The sequence below is a fragment of the Etheostoma spectabile genome, chromosome 16, assembly GCF_008692095.1.
Source record: "Etheostoma spectabile isolate EspeVRDwgs_2016 chromosome 16, UIUC_Espe_1.0, whole genome shotgun sequence".
NCBI classification, from domain to species: Eukaryota; Metazoa; Chordata; class Actinopteri; order Perciformes; family Percidae; genus Etheostoma; species Etheostoma spectabile.
Window position 1 is genome coordinate 19,390,358 of NC_045748.1, and position 21,349 is coordinate 19,411,706.

The 21,349-nt window shown below is 38.5% G+C and overlaps 1 protein-coding gene across 8 annotated transcripts in view; it reads right to left on the reverse strand.

Annotated features, from left to right (window-relative positions):
• pdlim5b (PDZ and LIM domain 5b) overlaps positions 1-21,349 on the reverse strand; it is a 51,498-nt gene that overhangs the window by 19,201 nt on the left and 10,948 nt on the right. For 2 of the 8 annotated variants that reach the window (XR_004335770.1, XM_032540377.1), the window contains exons 3-8: positions 15,806-15,957; positions 7,870-7,903; positions 7,024-7,535; positions 4,720-4,743; positions 4,452-4,606; positions 3,608-3,635 (exon numbers count right to left, since the gene is read on the reverse strand). Coding sequence is in view for 7 of the 8 variants with exons in the window: in XM_032540377.1 (XP_032396268.1) it covers positions 3,608-3,635; positions 4,452-4,606; positions 4,720-4,743; positions 7,024-7,535; positions 7,870-7,903; positions 15,806-15,957 (905 nt within the window). In the remaining variant the exon portion in view is untranslated. Of the gene's footprint in view, positions 1-3,607; positions 3,636-4,451; positions 4,607-4,719; positions 4,744-4,888; positions 4,910-5,822; positions 5,846-7,023; positions 7,536-7,869; positions 7,904-15,805; positions 15,958-21,349 lie in introns of all 8 variants that reach the window. The other 6 variants (XM_032540380.1, XM_032540382.1, XM_032540379.1 and 3 more) reach the window with 6 other exon arrangements.

Here is a 21,349-nt window from a genome sequence, read left to right on the forward strand (position 1 = left end):
CACATAAACATACACATACACATACACACACACACACTTACTTATATATTTGTAGACATATACCATATTTGTTTATCATCTCTTTAGTGAAAACACTCCTGCAGCAAAGCTCTTTCTGACTCTACCGGTGATACATCTTCAACCAATGTCAACTGATGTGTCTCACACAAAACCATGATGACATCTTAATCTTACCAACTGGTATGATATTTTCGTCCCAAGTTTCTTCTAGTTAAACATATGTAGGTACAAACTGTGGCAAATTCCTGAATAAGAAAGAAATAGTGTGACTATGCCACCAGTCTAACTGAACATTCAGTAATTCAGTTTGTACCTGCAGTTGCGTTAGTCAGTTGGTTGTGCTCTCAGTGACACATGCAAAGAATCAAGACATTTATGGGGGAACTTTAAAATAAGGATTTGCACTGCTGCACAGTCCATGGTTTTGTCAATTACTGACATAAGGAACCAATTAAAGGTGGTGATGCCAAAGTATCAGCTGTACATGTAGCTCACCCCGCTATAATTTCTGGAGATACCAGAGGTATAGTTTTTATAGTGGTTATTGCTTTTATTCTTCTGAAACAGCAAAGATGGATACAATTTGAGGCAGAGTTGGTTGCTTTGTTGTTAAGAGCCACAACATATTTTAGGAGAAAATGAGAAGCATTAGTATTTCTGGTCCCCATCTCTTGCTAAGTTTCACAGCTTTTGTTTCAAGCTGAGGACCTCCTGTGGGCAGCAAAGAGCTCAAACTCAATAAAGGCTTATGCAAATGTGTTGCATACATTTCTACTTTCATACATAACTAGTAAAGGTTTAATAATTCTTTCATTCCATTTTTGCTAATTCATTACAGTTAAGTGCATCTGCTTCTCTAATTATACATTATTTGATTAAATCTTAAATATTTGATTCTGAGTCTGCCCTTTAAAAACATCCTTATTATTACAAAGAAACAAAGCCACTATTCGTGGGGAACATATAGTGTATAGGTGTAACAGGGCTCAGAAGATCCCAAACAATGTTTTAATGTACCCCTTTTAATAGCCGGTTTTGCACATGCAAACCAAAGAATTTGTTTTGCCTTTTTGCACGCTGTAAAGTAGACAATACAGTATTTTTTATTCTATCAACTGGACAAAGACAAGATCGTTCAGCAAGCATGTTGCTGCTCAGACAGACCGGTTGAGCAAAGGGTTTGCACCAACAGGTTAACAATGTCTTGCCTGAAGCTGTTTGGGTCGTCAGCAACAGCACACTGCATGATACTAACAACAGAGCCTACTTGGCTGTCAAACAAGGATTTATGGTTTTATATCTTATCATGTCTTGTGCGTTTTATTTCTCTTACCCTGCCTGTTGGGTGTTTCTGTTTGAATAAGATGAGAACCATGACTAGGAAATGCAACGCAATCACCCACTGGTTTTATTTCTCGCGTGCAAGATTTGCCGGCATGTATGGACAGATTGCTTGAGTGTCTTGTGTAAAATCTAAATGATGAGAAACCTGAGCTCTTTAAATGTAATACTGATCATTCTTTGTTTAAATTTAGCACATTAGCTACAAGATTAGTATTTGCTTTGAATGATGCTTGACAGGACCAGGTATGAAGCTTTGGATTTATGTGACTACAGTGCTTTTGAAGATAACAGAACTGAATCATGAATGATTTTGAACAATAAACGTTTTTGTGCCATTGCTTCTTAATCAAGTACAGGCATGTTAACCCTGTGCTCTTTATGCAAACTGATTCCTCTACATCACGTGTCAAACTCAAGGCCCAAAGGCCAAATCCATCCCTTTGCAGATTCTAGCCTGCCTATTTATTTACGTTCACAATAAATTTTGGCCCACCTAGTTTTTTGTAACTTTTTCTGAGTTTTTATCACTTTGCCGATGCTTTAGGCCCGTTTTCCGCAGTTTTTAGCCAATGTTTTTGTCGCTTTTTTCTTTGATGGCAAAATTCCTTTATTGCTTTTTGGTCTTTATTTGAACCAAATTGTAAGTGAGAAAGCCATATGAGACATGCAATAATACAGTCAAAGATCCTTGACTTTTTCTGATAACATAAAACATGTGAATAAACTAAACGTCTGGCCCTTTATGTGATTCTTATTTTCCAGTGTGGCCCTTAGTGAAACGGAGTTATAGACTTTCACCTATGGGACATTTCTAATTGACAAGTTTATTTTGTTCTACCCGGCAAGAAGAAAGGAAGGAATGAAAGATTAAGAAATAAGCAACACCAGAAAAGAAAGAAAGAAAGAAAAGATTTTATTGAGGTTAAATTATCAAAAGCTGACAATTGAAACTTGGATAGTGTAGAAAATAGAAGACAAAGACACAGACATGCTCAGAAAAATAAAATATATAAGCTACAATGAGATTACAGAAAGTGTGCAGAGGAGTGGAGGCTAGGACATAAACAGTACGCTACAGAGAAGTATGCATGTGCACTGTGATATACTGTAGTGTTGCATTTTAAAGCACACATTCATATTTACGTGAATGCATGCATTTGATTTGAAATATAACAAGCGTATAGCAAGATAATATGTATTTTAAAACAACTTTCACAACAAATTGTTTGCTTGTGTCATTCATTCTGTTAAACTTTGGAATTGGGACATTTAATAAGTTCTTATAGTGTGCCAATGAAATAAATAAAGCAGTAAACAAGACAAAACAAAACTGTGCCTACTACACATTTAGTGCACGTGCTGAAACATCATGATGCCAATCTCTCAGCTTGTTGTACATGTGTCCTATAGCTTCTGGGTCCAACTTGTTCGCTCTGATTCACCCCATGAAACAGGATTAAAAGAGGAAAAAGGAGAACAGTTGGAAAGGTTAAGATTGTAGAAGAAAAGTAAAAGATAACGAAAAAGAGGGACCACATGAATAAATAATAAATAAATGAGGGAGAAAATAACAGCACATTTGGAGATGAATATAAAGTCATAGACTTTCCCCTTACAGATGTGTACTGAATTATAAACCAAGCCAAGGCAGATGTGTAATATGCCCTCTCTTTAGGAAGAGTAAACTGAACAAGATCTAACTAACAGAAGGAGAGAAGGAATCTCCCTTTGGCAGGGCTGACATTACCCACAATACCACTTAATTACCCACAAGTTCCAGTGAGTGACACACTGATTGGTTGTAAATCTGGTACGGAGGGAAAACTGAGTTTACTGCAGATTAAATCCAAGATTGAGAACAGCAGGAGCAATCACAGCCTATGCTGAGTCTATGACTGTCTCCACTCAACCGTCTTCCTGAGAGCTCTAAATGTGGTTTCTCCAAGTTAAGCCTTAAATTAAGCGTGATACTGTGGGACCATAAGATCAGGAAATTAGGGCTTAACTCTGAATCACAGACTCCTAGCCATGCTTATATGAGTTCTTTGAGGGCCAATTCTGAATATGAAACCTCTATGATCAAAAATGATTATTATTATTAGTATTTGTATTATGAAATGGATGCCTTACATTCAGTACATGCAATAAAACTCAGATGAAAAACAGACTTGAATGAGACTTAAATGAACACTCACAACCACATACCAAAAATGTATTATATTAAAAACAACCAACCACTTACTTCTTTCCACTGTTCTCTTGAGCTTGCTCTGCAACAGTAAAATAAGGAAAAAGCACCAATGAAAATAAAGTAAAATGTACAATAAAAAGGTCAGTGAGAATATGGGGAGACACACTGTTAAAACCAATGCTGCTACTGGTTGCTGCTCTAATTCTGCTCCACCTTTGGTCAAGGTTAATCTTACTGAATGAGAAAGTGTAATCCCTGAAAACTAGACCCTGTTACTTCCTGAACATACCCCACAATTGGTCATCAGTGCAGAAACACTAGGCCGATTGTATATACACCAAATGTCCAAAACACATCACATGTCCCACACCAGTCTGGTACCATCATTTGACAAAAACAGAGATCGAGAGACTTCCTTCTAATAACAGAGTTACAGTACTGTAAAGGACATTTTGCATTGGTTCAACAGATGCATGCACACATTCACACAACGTCTATGAATGGAGAGCGGCCCCAAGCCATTGCCAGCTCCTGTAACCATCAATGTCAATTGTAACAAAACAGTCATGTAAACGAAAAATTAAAATCATACGGTGATGAAAGCTTTCATAAAATACTACGACTTAAGAAACTATAATATCACTGTAATCTAAAGATCCAATGACATCATTAGCAGGGACATAATTAAAGTCATATAAACAATTCTTAAGATAATTAGTTGCAAAAAAGGATTAATGGCTCTAAAATAAACTGACAAAAATATAAGGCTGAGCCTTACAATACACAGACAATTCCTCAAATTAAATTCTGCCAGTTTCAACACCATATGCACTGCAAGAAGTCTCTGCAGAATCTTCATCAACAACCCTTCTAGCACATTGAGGTTAGTACTCACCATTTTCAGTTCCGGTGAGCTGAGCCAGCATACGGAAGGAGCGGGACTGGGAGGTGCCAGTGCGTGGGTGCCAGTCCTCTGTGTCCTCGATCAGACGCTTCTTGCTGGCGTCACTCAGTGGGGATGCATGACCCTCGGGCTCCACATTAGCTTTCCTGTACAGTCAGATCAACCATGATGCAATGAGTGCCCAACATTCAATCAAGGGTGCAGCTTGTAGATACATGATCCACATTATGACCTAAATGCAGTTAAATTTCACAATTACCTCCTAGGTCTAGCTGGAGGTGTTCTGCAGGCGAGCAATGGCAAAAAAGTGGAGGAAAATCAACAAAGGTAAAAAACTGTCAAAAATTTAAAAGTCACACTAATTGATAGGTAAACTCTATGACACTGCACTGTTTATATGGGAAAGTCAAGAAACTGTTCTGACTTACTTAAGACTTTTCTGAGGCTTACTATTAGAAATAAATAGAGTAGAGGTCAGTCAGATAATAAAACTATGTTCCTTAAAAAAATCGTCATAATTAATTAGGCAATTAGATTTACTGTACTAAAATGGTGAAATTAAACATGCATTTTGCATATTTACAACAGTGAGTGTTTGAGAGATGAAAGTGACAGTGACCACATCTCACCACAAGGTGGGAGTAATGTGCTTTAAATAAGACATCAGCGTTTCTTCCTAAAAATAGTTTGAGGTACTTTCAAATGTAATAATATTTATGTTTACATGCACAGTTTAGTTCAAGGGCTGATCCAAACTGTGGGTCAATTTTATGTTGAAAGTCCAAATCTGTGCAATTACTAATCTGTGTGTGTGTGTGTGTGTGTGTGTGTGTGTGTGTGTGTGTGTGTGTGTGTGTGTGTGTGTGTGTGTGTGTGTGTGTGTGTGTGTGTGTGTGTGTGTCAGGTGAGTCGAGGTAAAGGATGATCAAAGACAGCACAAGTCAGTCTATTCTTAGCCAAAGCAGAACATACTTGGCATTACTTTGTCTGCCTTTGAGTAAACATACTAACAACACTAGCAGAAAGAGGTAGACAGATGCACAGCCGAGAGGTCTAGCTGCACAGGTTGTATATACAATATTAGCTAACACCCAGAGCCTGATGCCGCTGAGAAAACGAATTAATACTATGAGCTGACCCAGTACGAGATGGATTATTTATGGGGTTTCGCACTTAGTTTAGACCTTGAAATGAGCATGTACTGTAAGTGGATGAGCATGAATGTGAGGTTTTTGAGGGTTAGCTCAAAGAGGTGCAAGCAAGCCTTTGGTAATCATAAACCGATGGATTTGAAGGCTGTAATCAAATTCCACATGGTTAGAAAGCTACAGCAGCAGATGTATTAACATTCACAGCACTAACTTGGTGTCGGTTTCTTCTTCCTCCTGTGGGCAAAGAAGGAGTAAACGGAAAAGGATTGAAGCAAAGACGAAGCATGAACAGAGCAGTTTGAGAAATGGACCATAGTCTGAAACACATGCACTTTAACTAAAAGGCCCTTCTGAGAGAATGTGCATTAAGAAAATGCATAGAAACCACAAACAAAAGCATGCAGGTCAGAACACAAACACACAAACGTTGCAAAAGCACAGTCCACTGCTGTAAGCTAACAGTCCGAGGTTTCAGGCAACAGAAAGATTGAAGAAATGATATGGACACTCAAACTGTCAACTTTAACTCATTATGAATGTGTCTGTTATCTTCATGGTGTATTACAGTAAATAGTTTTGTTTCTAATATTTTGACATTCGCCGCAGGTTATCTGACTAAACCCAGAATAAAAAACAGATTCTAAACATTCCTGAATAGATCATTCCCACAGTTGTTAACTTTGTAATTTCATAAGACACATACAGATATAATGTAGGTAGGTTTCACAGATATATTTAAGTGTGAAGCCACTTGCTCACTTAAAGCAAATAAAAACAGATCTTAGTGACCTATTTTTTCAGGTGACACAGAGTAAAGAAAGAATGGCAAATCACTTAAACGTAGCTCAGTCTACTGTAACCCAACAAGAAAGCCTAATCCTCTTGATGAAGCCCAGTCCAGCCACACTCTGCTCTGTCCCCGGTCCCTAGAAGCACAGAGCTGTCACGATTCTGGCTGATTAAAAACAAGTGTTGCACCAGCAGTGCTTGTTGGGCCGACTGTAAGCCACACCGTCAATTATAGATAGACAAGCAGTAGCATCAGTTAGCATGCTGTCTAGACTTTGTTCCCTGTAGAATATTCAAACAAGATGTGCGGCATGCCTTGGATTTTTTTTGTGTGCAGCTGTGTGAAAACTCAGGTTATGGGCTTTTCCAATGTTAGCTTTTCAATTGATATGCATGTTTTGGGATGACATAGAGAATGAGGTACTGTATAGGAGGAGGAGAATATAATATTTTCTTTTCTTTTAGGAACTCTGTAAAGCAAACATGTCCACTAATCTGTGGGCTCTGTGAACTACAACTCTTTTTGGTCCTGCTATCTAAAGCACGCAGTGTACAAATATTACACTTTTGCAAATCAACATAAAGAAAACATACGATAACCGGGTTTGCTCAATGGTACCTACCCATTGAAGTGCTCCGACACCCCCTGGCTCTCCAAAAGACCTCGTCTCTGTCCCATGACCACTTCACAAGCATTGGTATTGGAGTAGAGGTTGATAGGTGTGTTATAGACAGAGGGCTGTGGGACATTTGGATTGGAGGAGGGGGCTGTCACTCTGGCTGGAGAGGATGAGTTAGATGAGGAGGAAGAGGCAGACGGGGAGGGGAAGGTGGAGCGACCAGGGCTGGGCCTGGGAAGTGAGTTGGCTGGAGCGGAGTCTGGGGCAGGGACGGTTGACTTCAGCAGAAATGGAGGCTGTGCTGGTTGAGAAGGGGCAGCTGGCTTAAAAGCGGATGATTGTGAGGGAATGGAGGGGGCAGCCGGGGAAGAAGCTGTGACCACACTGCTGCCCCCGCCAAAAGGCCGGGCTGTCTTGTTGTATGCAGGACTGGGCTGACTTGATGGCTTGGTGTATGTGGTGCTTGGAGCAGAGTGAGTGATTGGGACAGGCTTAATGATTTCTTGAGGTTCATCCTGGATAAAAGGTGGAGACACACAGCATGCACAAACAGCAAATCCACAATCAACTCATGCATATAAACCAGCATTCCCAAAAGCACTGCACAACAATCAGTTTTCACACTTCTGTATAAATGAAAGTCATGCCTGTGCCATACACGTCTAAGATGTGCTATAAAATGTGGCCTCTCAGGTCAGTTATACATGCCAAGGCAATCTGTGGGTTGACATCTCAGAAGGGCACAATAACCATGCTCTTTTTTAATACATTTGTATAATATTTATTAACAACATGGATTTCAGGTAAACTTCACAGTAAAATAAAGTTATGTGAATATTTACTTCATACCTTACGCACGCCATCTTTAGGGGCACTGGAGGGTCTGTGAACACAGAAAGAAACGCATAAGAACACTGGACTCACAATATTTTTATGATGTATCATCATTTTTGCAATAAAGTTTAATTTCTGTACATTAATGGACTGGACATGCTAACTGCCGTGAGAATCAAACTTCAGTTTGTAGGATGGACTGAGAAAGGGTCAGATTATTCTGTGTCCTCTGCTGTGGACTGAATTCAGGGCAACATTTTTGAAATGGTGATATTTAGTTAGGACAGGTCACCTATGAAGCAGAATTTTTCTTGGCCAAACTGGTCTAAGTTGTTGTTGTATTCACAATGTTGATTTAATGTTATATCTATTTTTTTGTTAGAGATACATGTATCTGTAGAGAGATACACTTGTATCATGTGTCAGAGCATCCTTAAAACAGCTCAAAAATGAGAACCTTTTAAATAAATGAATGCACTGATTACCTATAACAATGTTCAAACTCTTTTTTTATTGTGCACTGAAATAAATGGAAACAAATGGCAGCCTGGAAAGTAGGAAATGTTTAAATCTGAGCTGCTTTGGAGGATGATTACCAATACTTATGTAATTTGTAGTTAAGGTGCTAAAACATGCAAAACTACCAGTACGTGTTAACACGCTTTACTGTAGGGTGTGCGTCATGTGCAGACCAGTGTCAGAGTTGGCTGTATATCTGATTTACACTTAAGATTGAAGCAGATGCCCCAGTTTTATCACCTATGGGAGAGGGGGTGGTCCGTTTGTCTGTTCTCTTGAGATGCTCTGGATAGAAACTCAGTAAATCTCCAGCAAACCTTTCAACCCCAGTTTCAACCTCATTCTTAATACTTGCAAGCACGGTTTACCACAATATCTAAATAAAAATAAAAACATGCGCATGAGGATGAGGATGCATTGTGTATTAATAAACATCTTCAGTGCAATGTATCACCTTCATGTCATACAAGAAAAATGTCAGTTCCAGTCAGGTAACTTGAGTGTCTTAACATGATTCCATTACTAAGGCATTAAAACTCAAATGCAGACAGACACCTTTGTTAACAATATCTCCAATATTTGGTCTGGACATGCAGACAGTGTGTCCCTCATTGCTCATTAAAAACAAAATACAAAAAAAACAGACAGTGAGACAGCAAGTCAGGTTCCAGACCAGGAGCTAGGGTCTGCCATATTCAGAAAACAGTCAACACACTCTCAAGCATTTCCTTTCTGACTGAGCCAAAACGCAACAACTGAGTTTGACATAAGGTTTTTAAAGAGCCCCACCTTCCAACCAGATGCTGATGTCATCTGTGCCCATACTTGCATTTACAGTTTTCAATTTAACAGTGAATATACAGTATGCTTATTTTCCAATGTACTTGTAATATTGGGATTGCTTATTGAGAATCCTGCTGCTATGCCAAGGGAAACATTAAAAGGTCTAAAGATCAAACAGCAAATTCCATTACAAATGTAGACACAGTCTACAATGAGGCAGTGTATATCTGCCATCAGTGGCCCGGAGAGGGGCAGCTGGGCGGAATCACTCCCTATCATTCTTTTCCCAGAGCAAACTGAGCAAACACTTGCTAGGGTGGTCCTGCGAACATCTGTTGAGCTCAGCCCCTCTGTGCTGTCCTGCCTATCTGGACCTGCCTTTGTTCTGCTGTGACAAACAGACCAACACTGGGTGGGTGTGTGGGCATAAGAGCATCATGTATTTACTGTTTGGCGTCCAAGTGTACATGTACATGGTTAATCTCAATGTAACTGGATCAAGGCACCAACTGGTCTGTTATTTTGACGGAAGGCATCTTCTTGGCATCATGTCAACTATCTGCATGGTTCTACTTTTCCTTCTGGAGATGGCTTCTGTTTAAGGATTTTGAATGGAATAGCTGCAACACACTGTCTGTGCTTTACTATTGAATACTCAAACCAATATGTGAAGTTACAAGAAACAGGTTAAATATTTTTTTTAAATTGATCACTTAGTTGTGCTTCATGAAATTTGTAATTAAGTATTGTATATGTTTCATGTATTAACAATTGTTTTTCTCAGGGTTATTCATAAACGCCAGATGCTCATAGAGAAAAGCCATGACTTCAGTGAACATAGGTTGCGTTTTTGGCAAAAACAATATAGGAATACCTATTAACGCATGGAGCATATCATTTCAATTAAGCATAATCAGGAAAGATCATTAAGTAATTTTCTAAATAAATAGAAGTATGAGAAATATATTTATCTTTTCCTATGTGTTACTACAACATCATTTTAATCTGTAATTTTCATTGATGTCATACAGTAGTTTTTCTTGAACATGAAGAAAACAAAATATATATTGTTTTCTTTTATATTATGATGGATAAGTATTTATGACACAATGTGATATTTAATGGAGTTTCTCTGATGTTAATTAGATTAACCATATCCATAAATTAAAAAAATATCTGATTACCTTGTACCAAGTACCACAGTTTGTGCTACTGGATTTGTCATAAGTCAGACACATCCTGCCCCTGTTGAACATACAGTCATGGCTTTGCTTAGCCAACCGCGCTCTTCAGTTGGTTACTCCTAATCTAATCAGGATGCCTTGTTTTATTAGATTACAGATGCTGATATCTACAAGACTTATTTATGGACCACATTTAAAGACTATATACGCTAATAAACAAGTGCAAGATATGAATAAACATTATCTTGAAAGCAAAATTGTACTTAAAAGAAAAAAAGTTGTTGAGTGGTTTTCAATCAACACAATTGTCAACTTGACTTACACACACACACACACACACACACACACACACACACACACAAATGACGAGGTTAACTGGAGGAATTAGCCTCAGGGCAAAGCAGACTCTCACATTTCCACCCTGCCCATGTCTCTTTGAGGGCCAAGAGAAACAGTCTGGTGTATGGCATTTGACTGAATGATGGAGAGGCTAATGGCCACAGCTTTCTCATCACACAGTCGTCTTACCAGCTAACCGACTCACGTATCCATTTTTTTTTTTTACATGGAGGGAAAACTGCTCAAATAAGAGCAGCCTTCAAACTTCCCGAGTTGTTATTTCTTGACTTTCACAAACGGTTTATTTTGTAAAAGTTCCACAGAAACATCTTTAATGAGCTTCTGACTCCAAGCTTCTGTCACCGTCTTTTGCTTTAATATCTAGAAACAGTTCTGTTCACTCATCATATTACGTAAAGCAGCCAGGGCGTTAGTACAGAAATAATATGGTGGGAGGGTGGAGACATTCACATGCTATTATTGTCATGAGGAGAATACATTATTCCAAAACCTTGTTGAACAGGACCTGCCCTATTATATTTAACTTGTGTGTTAAATGTTAAAACACTTTGGGCGACCTGGCAAACAATAGGTTTCCTCAGATTTACCGCTGCGTGAAAATTTGAGCCAAAGCATTGAGAAGAAGGAAAACAAGGTGAAAAAAAAACATAGGAAAGCAAAACAAAAACTCCAACAGAGGGATGTAAAAATATTTTTTTTCTGTTTTTCTGTGCAGCCAGCCTACCCGTTCAGTGACAAAACTCACAGCTTGAGTCTGGCACATGGTCTTTCCTGTCTTTCCATGCTCCCCCTCTTCTCACTGCTCCCTCATATTATACCAAGAACAAGCATCCCACCGGAGGGAATGATGTTCTTTAAAGTAGAGCCCATGAGGATGATTGATGGTTTTAAAAGAAAGGGGCAAAGATATAAAACTGTGTCAGTGCTAACAATGACAGAAACGTGATTGCTATTTCCAGAGCAAATTAGCTTGTAACAGGGAAGCCTATTGCTGCTGTCAGTTGCCTGGATACTTGCTTGTGTCTGTACACGTGTCAAGTAGAAACCCAGCGCACTTGTCCATGTCAGCAGTCACATGCATCATAGTGACAGAGGGCATTCATATCATTCAATTATTTCCATGTGCCCTGCCATGCCCATACGTGAGCTCGTGTTGGCATGCAAATAGTGGAATCAAAGTTAACGACAGGATTAGACAGAAGCTATTTCCATTTGTAGTTTATTGCATTTAGTTGTCACACCTGTATCAAGACAGGATTGATGAATAAAGCAAGTAGGGAAATGATGAGTTCTCATGAGGTCATATCTCTGGATGCAGCAAAGAACAACAGAATAAACTGCACTTCTAGTTAATAGTTGTATATTTTTAATGCACGACGGGTCCAAGCAATACATTAACAAGCCCTGATCCTTTATTACTTTTCTTCCGACCACCACACCACATCTGGCTAAGGCAGCCAGGACTCAGTGGGGGCTCTAGGCTACATTGGATTGTCCTCTACATCACCCTGTTATAACCCTTCCATAAGACAAGGTTGCAGTTTTGGTAAATCTTAAGTTAGAAGAAAGGAAGTTATGTAAAAAGAGGTGTGAAGAAAAAGTAAGAGGATATCTCGAAAAATATAAGTGTAGTATGTTGATGTATGTGATTCCCAGCTTTTAACTAGTGAATATGAACTCTAGTGAATGAACATTGAGTTAATAATTTTTTTCTGTCAGGCAGCATTTCATCTAATAGATTGATACTATTTTTAACATACTTAACACTTTCCAAAAGCGTCACGCTGTCCCATTTCCCCAGAAACAGAATGCACTGAAGTACACAAAGTAAAGCTGACACAAATTCCTGTGTAAAACATCAAAAGATGGTGGGATCACCGAGATAGCAGTGCTAATATGTATGATCGTTAAGGTTTTGGAACCAGGTGTAGCCAGCCACAACCTCTTGGGAGTGGGGTTTCATTGTGCTGTGTTGCATATTTCAATGACAATAAATGAACATCAATTATCATACTTTCCTAAGGCTACTTCCCACAGCCACCTGGGGTAACTTGTCAGCTGCTCAGCATCACAATTTTCATGATAGTAGAACCAAATGTACCCATAAAATGAAGAGGTCATATCAAATGCGAGTACATGTCAAAAGATGAAAGACTGGAAAACATGATTTGATAAAAATCACTATCACAAGCTTGTGACTGTATTGACCTACATGGAGCATGTTCTGCTGTGGTAAATCTTATGTGTAACATGTAGGACTATGTGTGGGGGTCATTTCTGAAGTGGAACTCACTCCCAAACCAAAACTTTTCTGTTCATGAAAACTACTGTACTAGCCAAAGTTGGCGAGTGCTGTCAGATGTTGTTTTGACATGTTTTCCTGAGACCACAGTGTTGAAAAGGAAAACTTGGTTTCTCCCTCGTTCACAAAATACATAACAGCTCTGTGCGCATTCAGACTCATTTTGACAGTTGATGACAGGATGAGGAAAGTACTTCCAAACCCCAAGTCCATTTCCTCTCTTAAAACATGTTTCCCTTCACCTAGCAACAACAAAATAACTTAAAACAAATCAACATTAATGACCGTGAGTGTCTTTTTGGCTTGACAACATATGGAAAAACTCCATGGTTTGCAATGGCAAACATAGCATTTATTTTTTATATTACAACTTGGAATTGTGATGTGTGACTGTGGTATAACCATTTCTATTTAATGTACACTATTTACTGCACAACTGCATGTGTTATCTCTTTCAGACTACTGTGATAGACAATATTATCTAGCCCTAGATAGTGAAATCAATGCATAGAGCGGAGCATTTTAGTGTGAAAAGAGGTTAGGCATGGGCCAATTTGAGATTCTGATGGCATGATGACCTTGCAATGACTGCTATGAATGTACTATTATTTAAATGTCTGGGCAAAGAACAACAACTTTTTTCCACTGAGCACAATGTATTTTATTTTGAAACACACTGCACACTGGAGAGAGATTTATAACCTGCACTTTCTGTCCTTGCAGACTCATAAAAAACATACATACATACATAGGAGAGGTAGGACTTTTAGTAGTTTTGAAACGTGACCTTTTCAAACCGCGGTATACCTTGAAATCGGTAACCAGCCCATTCCTAATAGAGGTTACAGTATATACATGTTCCGTTTAAGATTTTTTTAAATAAATAGTGTCCAATTGTGAATACATGTAAGGCTGTACAATGTTTTTTTACACACCTGCATCATGTAAGTTTGGATGCAAGGCGTCAAGGGAACTGCCCAAAGAATGTAAACTATGACAAACTATGTCACATAAATCATCTCTGAGCACTCTGTGAATGTTAATGTTTGATTTGTTAAAAGCATAAATCAAATGTTAAAACATGGATGGATAAAGTGGTGCATGTCAGAGATAATTATTTTAGGTAAATAGTGTTCTTACAGTACTACATATATTATACTGAGCTTTGTAACTTTAGGGGACAACAGCATAGCAGTCAGTTTACCAGTTTAATCCCACTTTCTTTGATGTTCATTGCACAAATATATTTAATTCTCAAGTCCCGATTAAAAAGTAGCCATTTTTAAGCAATTTTGATAAAAAACATTGTATTCAAGTACTGTATATTAAATACACAGTAAAGTGGTTTTAAAATTATTTTTTCTGTGTCACTGAATAAGGACATGCAATACCAACAGCATGCAAACCATCCTCTGAAAAAAATGGCGCCAGAATGAGGCAAACCATCATGTATCATTTGTAACGAGGAAACCTTTATTGTTGAGTGTGTGATTTTAAGTCCTGTGAGACCAGAATGTTTGATGTTTCATTGTGCAGCCATTACCCACAGTAGATTACATGCAGCTGTGGGATCGGGCTATTTTAGGACTATTTTCCCACGATTAAAACACAGAGGCTCCTTTCTCCTTTGATGTGGTGATGAAATGACAGGACATGCAAACCAGGGTTTAAGTTTTTCTGTCAACATGTTTTAAAGCTTAGAGAGTGTGCGTGCTTTGCCTCCATTTGTTTGTGTCTCACACTAAAGTTATTCTTCCTTATGCTTGGAAAGGAAATGTCGGTGTTTAGTTAAAATTCATTAAGAGGGATCATTCTTTTTTATTTCATCTTCAAGAAAAAATAAAAATGGACAGCTATTCCATGTAGCAAATTCTGAGCTAAATGGACTGCTCTTTGACACTTTCAAGTTTAAGCTATTTCTTCTTTCACAAAACCAACTCAAGGCATCCAAGGTGTGAAACATGACCTTCCTGTACATAGACTATAAAAGTAGTTTGGACAGAAACTTTTCCTTGGTGGACAAATTTAACAACAACCCAGGTGTAATCCCTGTTTTCTTTTCTTTGAGGCATATATTACAGCTTTACAGAGCGCTATATTAAAAGGGGCTTTCATTTGAAGTGCTCCTAGTACTGCACTGTGGCTTTAGTATACTCAAGGGCCCCAGAATACCAGGATCTTCCTTTTCTAATGGGAGAAGCAGAGCAGCAGTTGATAAACTCAGCATGATCAAACCAAAACTGATCTTTACAGATTCTGTGCCATACACTACACAGCCAGCAAGAGCATGTGTAAACCATTCATTAATAACCTCTCTTTAATAACCCATAATCCAGATGGTTCTTTTTTAATATAGTCTGAAATGTGATGCTAAACTATAAACTTTACAATTGCTAGGTCTTAAAAAGAGCTTTTCAAAACACAAGGGAATCAATATAAATCCAATATTATGCTTGCTAGCCAATTGTCTAATTATAAAACTGATGACAAGATACATAAATTTAAATTTAGTTTTTTTAACGTCCCAAAACTATAGCATTTGCTGTGGCACAAACACTGAGCGATTTTAAATTAGCACATCAGGAATTCATTGGTTTCAAATAACAAAAAATAAACACAAATAAACCTTACATTAAATATCTTTCTGCCTGTTCACTGTCCAGTGAAAAGCAGCTTCAAATACATATATCTGTACAAATTCTTCAAACAGGCTTAAATACACACTGGTATGCATTCCATTGCTGAGCGAGGAAATCCATAGATTATGTTGTAGAAAGTGTGTGCTCATGTGTGCAACTGTTACCTTCGTAGAGTGAGGCTGAGATTGCCTGTGCAGGCCTTAATCTTGTTCTGTGCCTCTAGGTGATTCATGCTGTCTGTGGAAATGCCATTAATGGACAGAATGATGTCTCCAATATTCATCTTGGCTTTGGCTGCCTTGCCATCATCAGTCAGCTGCAATGACACACAACAGAACCTTAATTAAAAAAGAAGTTCATCATTGACATTTTTGCACCAAATAAAGAGTATTCACTAAGCGTTTAGTTACATCAACTCCTCTTCTTGTTCATTATTTAAGCTTGTGCTGTGGTGACATTTGGAACTTTAGGGTTTGAATGTGCAGTTTAGTAAAATGAATGAGAGAAAAATATTTAACAATTGTATGCATATTGTGAGGATTTTTTTCTTGTAATCACTAAGCATTGTGCTCTCCTTTCTGTTTCCTATCTTACGTAACTGTTGTCAGATAAGATAGGCATTTTTTTCTTAACATCACAACATGCATGGGACAAGATTCCACATTCCAAAACAGGCCGCAATGCTGATTTAAATGACCACCAAAATGGTTTGAGTATGCATTATTTATTTCACTTACATATACTGGGTTTCTTAAGGATATTTAGAGACTTAAAACCACTCCAAGGTTATCTTTGCTGTGTTCTTCATCTGTTAATGTGGTGCTGAAAGGGGCTCGGACAAAGGTTGTTTTGTCTAAAGCAGGTTTTCCTTTGGGAGCTGTGTATTTGGCTCCTTTAAGCGTTTGTGCATGCTGTGTAAACTGGTATTTCAAGAATTTAAATTAAACAGCAACCAGAGTTTTTTTTTCCAAAACAAATGAAAAAAAGTTTGGAAAAGTTGAATACTTTTATCATGGGAAATATAAAAAGTCTCCCCATTTTGAGAGGTAGAATCATTCCATACTTCCAAGTATGGTAGCAAGGGTTTAAAAGCTTAAAGCTCTACAGCTCTCTGTCTACCAGGAAGTAGTGTAAGGTATGGTTGAGGTTTATCACTGTTCTATCCCTTTTCCAACACACTCACATTTAACACAAAGGAAGTAACGTAATAAAACCATGACGAAGGGATGACTCTTTACCAGGTGTGGTGAGCAACCAGTGATTACGTAAGGCTGTGCACACCTCATCCATCACTCAACCGCTCATAACGTGGGCAATCATGCAGGAACAAAAAAGAATTCTGTGTACTTATTATGTCATGCTGTCTTTGTTAGGATCATGTCTTTATGTCACCTGATCTCAGTGAACACGGTTTAACTGGACTAATTCACTCACCCATAATGTGTGTTTAGGTGCATATTAAGTGTTATTGACAAAAGATATTCTATATTCTGTTCAACCTTCTTCTATCAATGCCTGAAGCTTCAAACACTTAAAATAGTGACATGGGAAGCGCGCACACACACACACACACACACACACACACACACACACACACACACACACACACACACACACACACACACACACACACACACACACACACACACACACACACACACACACACACACACACACACACACACACACACACACACACACACACACACACACACACACACACACACACACACACACACACCCCCCCTCAGGTGAGATCAATGAATGTGTTGAGCGACAGAAGAGTATAATGAAAAGAGCGTGAAGAAGTGAAGAATGATGGGAGGAAAGTGATTTTAACTGTCAACTCTAGTTAGTGTTGAATATGAAATTGGAAATTTAGTGTCAGAAAGTAGTGAAATGTTCTCCCACTGCCATCTCCAATAAATTTAAATGAACAAATACAATTAATGCATGAAAAAGACCTTCCACTTTTCAGAACACATTTGAGAGTTCATATGAACAAGCCCTGATTTAGGAAGGGAACACAAACACAAGAAATTTCCTTTCCCCACTGCTCAAGAATGCATTCAGGTTAGGTAACTCTAAAAAGACTTCCCCTTTGGTTTAAAAAAGAAGCCAATGAGACATAAAGAATGTGCCATTGTGTTACCCTCATAATGACATTGGGGAAAAGAGTAGGAGGGAGGGAGACCAAGAATGAGGAAGTGACAGTGACCCAACACATTTACTCTGGAGCCTTGCTTTCCTTGTGTCATTATCAAGTAGATCAGTAGAGGGAAGCGTAGAATGCCTAGCTGAGGCTGATGTATGCATACCAACATCCTGGAAACCTATAGTGCAGCCACATGCCAAGTGTTACTCACAAAGGGCAGTGTACTCACTACGCAGGCATGGACACAGCTTCAACTGACTCACTCTGCGTCCTGCATAGACACACCTGCCACATGAGTCTGTTCTGACTCATTTACTTTCAATAAAATAACTCATTGCTCTTCAAATGCAGAAGCCAACAAAGACAGTGTAAGCAGTCTTCAGAGATAACTGGCATGTGCTGCTGGCTTTGTATTATTCTACAAGACAGACAGAAAAAAAAACTGCTGGATTGTTGATAAACATGTCCCAGAGACATGGATTCTTCTCTCTTGCAATCACATCGCGTCTCCCTCTCATTGTGTGTTTGTCAAAGAGGAAGAGAGAGAGGGAAAAGGCGATCTGAAGTTCTCTCCTTGTATGGATGTGAGAAAAGACAATACTATACAGCTCTATATATGGAAATTCCTCAAACACTATTTCAAGACATGAAGAGAGGAGTAGACTCTTGTAACATTCTTTTGACATTCTCATAAAAATATGTGTTTTATATGTGGCCCACAATGTTTCATGCTTCAGTCTGCGGTGAACAGAGAGCACTTTATAAATCCCACCTTCTTTTAAACACCGTCTTTCTCACATGGATACAAAACAAATAGATGTTACAGTAGGAATCCCTGGCATCTGCAGTCTATAAATATAAATCAAGAGAGGTCTGAAGCACTCGTGACGGAGAGCAGATAAGTAATGAACTGGAACTTAGGTTGTGCTACTCCAACTCTCTCAAAAGAACAGGATGTTTTAGCAACATGACTTAACCAAATACTGTCAACCCCATCACATTATGTAATTTGTGTGCTTAATCCAAATTTGTGAAAAACACAAGTTACTATTTCAAATATTACTTGGTCAAATAGAAAAAATCCAGAGAGGCCATTTCACACAAAACGTTTTAATTTAAAGACTAAAAAGGCTACTAGCTAGGTTTTTATGTTAGTTTGGCTGAGAAGAAGGATGTTTCTAAATGAATGAAGTGTATTTCCAACTGCGCTTACATGAATGGGATTCCAGCCACATAATGGTGCTGCTGTGGTCTTCTCCACACTGCTGATTTTACTGCTGTGCAGTTACTAGTAATGGCTAGTTCTTCCAAACTACACATGAAAGTTCCTCCACTCCTACAATGGCAGCTTGAAAACAGCATATTGCACAATACTTGGCAGATTTATCTGAAGGCTTACGGCAAATCCTAAAGTACACTGAAGATTACCATATTACTAGCTGAAAAGCCCCTTAATATATTCCTAGTATAAAATATATTTGTAGAAGAACTTCATCTTTTGTCGATTATTTTTGTCAACTAACTATAAAAACACAAGAAGTGGAGCAGAAGACTAGAAGAATTAACAGTTCATTGCTTCCATCTGTTATACCGCCATAATAAAAATCAGACATAAAAGCAAATGACAAAAAAAAGCTGGTTCATTCCAAAAAGATTTCGATGTTAACTCAATAATCAACTTATCCTTAATAAGTCAATAAATTAATGAACAAATATAACTTAGGAGTCATAATTGGTAAAACACAGAGAGACTGTTAGGAGAGAAAGCAGCTTTGTAAAGTAGTTGATAGATTCTTCTTTCATAACCTACAGTGCCTCTCCAGAGATATTCTCTTTTAGTGGCTGCTGCCAAAACAAAACAAAAAAACACGGGAATTCTTCACTAAACAGATCAATTCTGTACTTTTAAAACCACTGATTTACTGTTGTGTCAAACCTTTTAAATTTCACACAAAACTCTTTATGGGAGAAGAAGACCAAACACATTTAGGACAACACTTCGGCACTAGTGGGAAATTAATCATCTCCCATGCTGGTTTAACTTCCTGCCTTCAGTGAAATTATGGGGTAAGGAAGAGGGCTGTGGTCATTTCACTTTTGAGAAGTCATGTTACAGGAAGTGTCTTGTGGTGTAGGCTGGAGCCCTGTGAGATGCATGTCATGTCTGCGTAGGGTAGACTAAGACAGAGAACCTTGTATGGAGAATGACTTGGGCCTAACATTATGTCGTTACAAATAAACGAGGCTAAGGCAGATTGACTCGTAGGCAGGACTGCACCATTTCAACCTGTAAAGCTCATCAAAAAGAAATAGTTTACGCTGCAGAATCTCTGGGATGAATCTGAGAGCATAACAGAGCACACAGCGACTTGCTGGGATAGCACAGGCAGACGCCATAAAGTACAGTTTATTGTCAAGAGAAGTCTTGTCTTTAATGCTTGCAACTGCAACACATAGCACAAACTGTTCATAATAAGGAAGAGAGATGAGAAGTAGTTTCATTACAGCAGTTGGGAGGGCACCAATAGCAAGTACTCCACGCCAAATGTTGCAATTAAGGCCACTTGAACAGAGGTAGACCCGTGGTTGTCATGGTTTGACCCCAGTCTTTTACTACATCAGTCAGGCTGCTGGAAAACACAAGATGCCAAGTGAACCTATGTACGAGCTCTTGGTCAAATTGTCATGACAACGCAAACAAAACAACACAAAGCTGTATCAGCCCCTCACTGAATACCAAATGCTCTTCAGTCAGGACAGAAACAAACCAGGCTGACAAGTGCTGCTGAGGCAGATTATATGGAAAGGCTTTTAGTCATGGCGGCGCTTGAGCCAAGTGCAGGTTTCCACCTCCATCCTTATTTATTCATTTCTCCTGCGGGGTTTAAATTGGGCTTTTTTAGTTTCAGCCAAATGGCATTATGATCGTTGAGTGGTAAAATGTTCTGGCTGTTAAATGTATTAATGAGTAGACTGACACAAACAGAATACTACTGCCCTATTAGCAGAATATACAGTTACTCTGCATTTTAGAAGCTACGACAACACACACTCATCAATGGAATAATAATAATAACTTGCCACTGGAATACTAACACATGTTTTGGTTGACTACAAAAGGTGATTTTTGCTTTTAGTGACTGGAAAATGTTAAATGGATTGCATTTATATTGCAAATTAATCCCAGAAGCTTGTAACATTGGATGCCAGTTATCAAGCATGATTGACTATCACTGTTGATGATGTCTTCATTCCAACTGACGCAGCAATATACATAGGTTGTAGTCCAAACTGCAGCCATGAAGACAGCTCATGTACAGTGGCCTATTGTGTCAATGAATTCACAGACTATGGGCTCATCTATATGTCTTCTCAAACTGAGAAAGTGGATTGTTCCTTAAAATATCTTTCATCAAAAAAAAAGAAAATAGTGTGATTGACCTAAATCAAAATCAAAAGACAGCTTGGTTATTCTTTATAGCTCTGCCATATAGCATTATGGAGATTGAAACCAGATGCCCTATACACAACTCTAGACAGACACCATGGAGAT